Source organism: Lithobates pipiens, unplaced genomic scaffold (genome assembly GCF_037356315.1).
Source record: "Lithobates pipiens isolate NorthernLeopardFrog02 unplaced genomic scaffold, aLitPip1_a1.2 Scaffold_18, whole genome shotgun sequence".
Taxonomy (NCBI): domain Eukaryota; kingdom Metazoa; phylum Chordata; class Amphibia; order Anura; family Ranidae; genus Lithobates; species Lithobates pipiens.
The window spans coordinates 570,422,808-570,428,710 of NW_027507758.1; the positions used below are offsets into that span (position 1 = coordinate 570,422,808).

The 5,903-nt window shown below is 41.7% G+C and overlaps 1 protein-coding gene across 1 annotated transcript; it reads left to right on the forward strand.

The window, feature by feature from the left end:
- Positions 1–414: 414 nt before the first annotated feature.
- LOC143990289 (interleukin-17F-like) lies at positions 415–5,135 on the forward strand. The gene is made up of 3 exons (XM_077490348.1): positions 415–533; positions 2,258–2,508; positions 4,267–5,135. The coding sequence occupies exons 1-3, from the start codon at positions 504–506 to the stop codon at positions 4,502–4,504; spliced, it is 519 nt and encodes a 172-aa protein (XP_077346474.1). The 5' UTR covers positions 415–503; the 3' UTR covers positions 4,505–5,135.
- Positions 5,136–5,903: the final 768 nt, after the last annotated feature.

Below are 5,903 nucleotides of genomic sequence, written 5' to 3' on the forward strand. Positions count from 1 at the left end.
CTGTTATCAGAATGCCTTTGTTAAAACTTTGCACAGGTTTCCTCTAATGAAAAAAGAGATGACACATTTGTGGGATTACAATCATAGATTTATTATCAGCCTATGAAACAAAGTCTCTCCAAGGAAGAAACAGGGCTGTGTTAAGCAGAGAATATTATAGACCAACTTGGGGTGCACATTTTGCACAAAATGGAAAGTCCCACTCGGGGCTGGATTAGAAAAGAAAATTATCAGAGGACACTATAATAAATGTCAAAGATAAGAACATCACTGGACATTGTTTGTGAAGATAAGACCCTAGAGATAATTTTGGGGAAGTACAAAGGATGCTTATCTCCCACGCCTGAACTCCCAATCGGGGATGGGAGTTCAGGGAATTCAGATGGAAACCACCAATGGAGGTACAATTGGTATATATACTGTAGGGCAGATACCTGGTGGAGAAGACCAAGAGAACCTCCAGATCTCCAGAAACTTAGAAAACACTTTACAGAGACAGCAGAATGGCGATCACAAACTCTGCCCTCATCTGTGTAAGTTATCTCATTCTTCTTATGTCTATGCACTAACCAAGAATATAACCTCTTTTGAGAGAATCATTTTCAAGTTTTATACTAGACTGCTCTTCTGTCTTTCTGTAAAAATTGATCTCCGATAATTAAACTTAACTTAGATTTGTATAAATGGTAAATGCATGCTCCAAACAATAAAAGACTACTTTGATGTATTTTCAGGCCTGTTAAAATCACATTATCATCAGAGAACCTCATTTTCAATTAGGGTATATTCATGATACTTCTTCATTTGCCAGTGATTGGGTAAACCTAGTATATGGTGTTTAGATTCTTTTTTTTTGTCTTTTTTTTTATGTATTTGTAATGATAAAAATAATTTTGTGTGGTCCCAATTTAAAATCCTCAGGACACCAGAAATATTGGCTACTGCTCTCATGCACCCCTGTTAATTTCTTCACCTGCAGTTGATTTGCTTGTCTATTGCTGAATTGCTGAAGGGGTCCTCCTGACCCCTTGCCACGCAACTAGATGATTGCAGAGAAAAAAACAAATCACCCAATGACCTATTATTGGAATACTGTATGACCTTTTAAACATGTTGTAACCTTATCATATATACACTATATTACCAAAAGTATTGGGATGCCTGCCTTTACACACAGTCCAGAAAGAGTGTAACACCGCTCAGGCTGTGGATTAAGATTTCCTCATGGGTGCTAGCCCCGGCTCACCACTGTCAATAGTAATTGAAGAAAAGGAAAATTTTGCACACCATTAAAGGAAGAACTTCTGTAGAATAGTTACTTTATTGCCAAAGTGCCAAAGGACATAGATAGGACGTTACAGGAACATTGGTAGGCTGGTGAACAAGCACGAGTTATCCATGTGAAACCGGTCTACCAATGTTCCTGTAACATCCTGTAAATGACCTTTAATGACATCCCAGTCTTAGTCTGTAGGCTTCAACATTGAGTTGGCCTACCCTTTGCAGCTATAACAGCTTCAAATCTTTCGGGGAGGCTGTCCACAAGGTTTATAAATGTGTCTATGGCAATGTTTGACCATTCTTCCAGGAGCGCATTTGTGAGGTCAGCCACTGATGTTGGATCAGAAGGCCCCCAGTCTCTGCTCTAATTCATCCCAAAGGTGTTCTATAAAGTTGAGGTCTGTACTCTGTGCAGGCCAGTCAAGTCGTTCACGTAAAACTCATTAATCCATTTCTTTATGGACATTGCTTTGTGCATTGGTGAAAATCATTTGGTGGAGGATGGATTATGGTGTGGGGTTGTTTTTTCCAGGGGTTGGGCTTGGCCCTTTAATTCCAGTAAAGGGAACCCTTAAGGCGTCAGCATACCAAGACATTTTGGACAATTTCATGTTCCCAACTTTGTGGTAACAGTTAGGGGATGGCCCCTTCCTGTTCCAACATGACTGTGCACTAGTGCACAAACAAGGTCCATAAAAGCATGTGTCCCAATACTTTTTGTACTATAGTGTATATCCCTATGTGGACTATACTAATTGTGGTCAGCAAGGATGGACAGGAAAGCTGCACTCTTCCTGGGTGTCAGCAATGGAAGAACAATTCACCGAAATATAAAATATATAAGATGACTGATAAGGGGTCCAGAGGACCTCCATATCAGGTCGCCGAGAGCAATCAATCTATATGTTATTGTTATAAATAAATAAAACTGCTAATGTCATGTTTGATTAAGTGTCCCTCTGATCATGTTGCACAGGTGGTGGTCTTGGTGTCAGTCTGTTATTCAGCCTTCCTACCAGAGGGTTACCTGTCACATGCCAGTCCTCATGAAGAGCCCAAAGATGACCACTTCCCACTGGAGTCCACAAAGAGATGTGCAGGGAGGAAGAATTGGCATCTGCGAACCAGTATGACCCTGGACGCCAGCATTATCGACACTGATTACATGGACAGTGTGTTGGAAGTTACAGATATAAACAGGCGTTCTCTGTCACCCTGGGAATTCAGGTAATATTTCTTCTATAGAATGTTCACAAGCTCTAGGCCCAGCCTGGTCATCTGACACTTTTGGTATCTGCCTGAAAGACTGATCCTTCCAAGAAGAGACTGTGCTTTAGGGCCCATGTGGGAATAATATGCTGACTCAAATTGCTTTGCTTTTGACTATTTCATTCCTATGGCCCTTTTCAAGCCTATTATACCATAATCTGAGTTATATATAATTCATTGCAGCAAGATTCATGCAACCCTCCCGTCATGCTCCTAGTTTTGAGAGTAAGGCGCAAAGTGAGGTCAGTGGCAGGGCTGGTGCAAGGATTTTTGACACCCTAGGCAAAACCTAACTTTGTTGCCCTCCCTTGGCTCCACCCCCTTTACCCTGCCCATTTATACCCCATCTTTTTAATGAAGCGCCCATCAAATGCAGCCTACCAGCATCCATCAATGCAGCCTCACCAGCGCCCATCAAATGCAGCCTACCCGTGCCCATCAATGCAGCCTACCAGTGCCCATCAATGCAGCCTCACCAGCACCCATCAATCCAGCATCACCAGCACCCATCAATGCAGCCTTACCAGCATCCCCATAAAACGCAGCCTCACCAGCGCCCATCAAATGCAGCCTCACCAGCACCAATCAATGCAGCCTGCCAGGGAAGGAGGGCAAGACCCAACCCCTCGGTACATGGACAGATCAGTCTTTATACACCAAATACATTTAGGAATCTGTGATAATGCAATCTCAGACAGTGAAAATATTTGTCTGGATCTGGGGCTCTGCAGACTGCTCTGCATCCATCCAACGACGTGTCCCTACCAGTGCATGTGCGAGGAACAATTTTAAACTCTGCCTGCCTCAGTGCCTCCTCCAAGCAGGCTCCACCAGTCACCAAGCCCAGAGCACTGAAGCCAGGTGCTATGGCACTTGAGTGACGCTGCAGGCATTGTTTAGGACAGGCCAGGATGGAGAACGGCCTCTACGCCAGAGGGGGCAAGGCCAGTGGACACAGGATTATGAATCACGTATGAGCAGAGAGGCATAGCTGTCTGGCTGTGGTCACATTACAGACAGCAATCACAGGTCACTGATGACTGATCAGAGGCTCACAGCGGCACAGCTGGGGATGTTTGCTTGCTTCCATTCATTCAGGAGTCGGGACACAGACCTTTCCTGCCGCTGCACCTCTGACACTATGTGCCAACGGAGCAGCAGCTGTCTGCTGATGCTGAGACTTAGTTGCTTGCTGCAGAGAGAGAAGAGTAGGGACACCAGTGGCTCGGTGCCCTAGGCATCAGTGCGCCCTAGCCAGTGGTTAAAGTTGTTGTAAATGCTTTAAAAAAAAAAATAACAAACTGCAAAGCAAAGGCATAAGCATTATGAAATACTTACCTTAGATCGAGGCTGTTGCAGTGGTCCCTGTACACCGATGTGACCAGCGCCATGTCTCCCGGAGTTATTTCCGGGTTCGCAGGCTCCAACACCGTGATTGGTCAGAGCCACAATTACATCACTCTCGCACATGCGCACAGGAGCCACCGGTCATGGCACAGCTACTGAAAAAATGGCACCAGCGAGCAGTTTCTTCAGTGTGCATGTGCCAATGACGTGATACAGTGAATATCCGCTAAAGGGTGCAAGTTTAGGAGATATTCAGTACCTACCGGTAAATCTTATTATAGGCTTACCTGTAGGTAAAAGTGGTAGTACAGGGTTTACAACCACTTTAAACCAGTGGACACACTGACCTGAATTTTCTTTTTTTTTCAGACTTAACACAGATGCTGACAGATTCCCCTTGGAGATCTCAGAAGCGGACTGCTTCACCTTTGCCTGTATAGACTCCGAAGGTAATGAGGACCCGGATCTGATCTCCTATCCCATCCAGCAGGAGATGATAGTTCTTCGCCGGCAGCAGAGAGACTGTGACTATATCTACTCACTGGAGATGGAGCTTATCACAGTGGGCTGTACTTGTGTCCGCTCCTCATACAGCTACTACTACTAATCATCTGCTCCACTCCTAATACATCTACTACTAATCAACTTCTCCAATCCCCTGTACATCTACAACTAATCTTCTGCTTCTCCCTGTACATCTACTACTTATCATTTGCTCCTCTTCCTTTACATCCACTAGTAATCATCTGCTCCGCTCTCTGTATATCCACTACTAATCATCTTCTCTGCTCCCTGTACGCCTACTTCTAATCATCTATCTGTTGGACATATGTGATAAAATCCAATGTTCATAGGACATTACTTTTTACCCACCAATGAGAACACCACTCTTACATCCTGTTGTATCTCAAGTAAAGGATGTAAGCAAAATCCCCCCAACAGAACATAGACAAGAATAAAGAAAGAAAATTGCAGGGTATTTAACCATCCTCTACTTTGTGGTCAGCAACCTAAAACACGGTGCCTTTTTCAGTGGCACCTGTAAAATCAAACATCACATGTCTACATAATGATTTCATATTGTTCACTGGCATGCCAGCTTTCTAATGGAAATTGGCACATGTGGAAAAGGTTGCCAACCCCTGCCCTACAAAATGAAAAACTAAAAAATTTGGATGTACACGCACTTTAATCCATATGGTAAAGTGCAGTTTGTGAAATGCAAATTAAGTGTTGTAGCATTGAAATTATTATTAATATAATATATGTATACTATATTCTATATATTTATTACTATTTATATATTTACTATTATATTAATATTATACATACCATATGATTATTTATGTATTTATATTTATACTTAATGTTATCTATAAAATTCTATATTATATATTCTATAAAATGTGAAACTTTTTTATAAAATAAATACGTTTTTAGAATATTATCCTGTGTATTATTTTCCCTGATTTCACACAAATTTATTAACAATCGACAATGACTTTTCATAAGAAGATTTAAAGGATTAGTTCACCATTATCAGAAAATACCCCATGTAGTTTCTAAATACTATATGTATATACAGTATCTCACAAAAGTGAGTACACCCCTCAAATTTTTGTAAATATTTTTATTATATCTCTTTATGTGACAACACTGAAGAAATTATGCTTTGCTACAATGTAAAGTTGTGAATGTAAAATTTGTATAACCGTGTAAATTTGCTGTCCCCTCAAAATAACTCAGCCATTAATGTCTAAACCGCTGGCAAAAAACGTGAGTACACCCCTAAGTGAAAATGTCTATGTTAGTGTTACAAGGTCTCAGGTGTGAATGGGCAGCAGGTGTTTTAAATTTGGTGTTATCGCTCTCACTCTCTCATACTGGTCACTGGAAGTTCAACATGGCATCTCATGGCAAAGAACACTCTGAATATCTGAAAAAAAAAATTGTTACTATACATAAAGATGGCCTAGGCTATAAGAAGATTACCAAGACGGTGAAAC

Coding starts and splice junctions, on each gene's coding strand:
- LOC143990289 (XM_077490348.1), top strand. CDS start 504: ATGGCGATCACAAACTCTGCCCTCATCTGT. Junction 534..2,257: donor CAAACTCTGCCCTCATCTGT/GTAAGTTATCTC, acceptor CATGTTGCACAG/GTGGTGGTCTTGGTGTCAGT. Junction 2,509..4,266: donor CTGTCACCCTGGGAATTCAG/GTAATATTTCTT, acceptor TTTTTTTTTCAG/ACTTAACACAGATGCTGACA.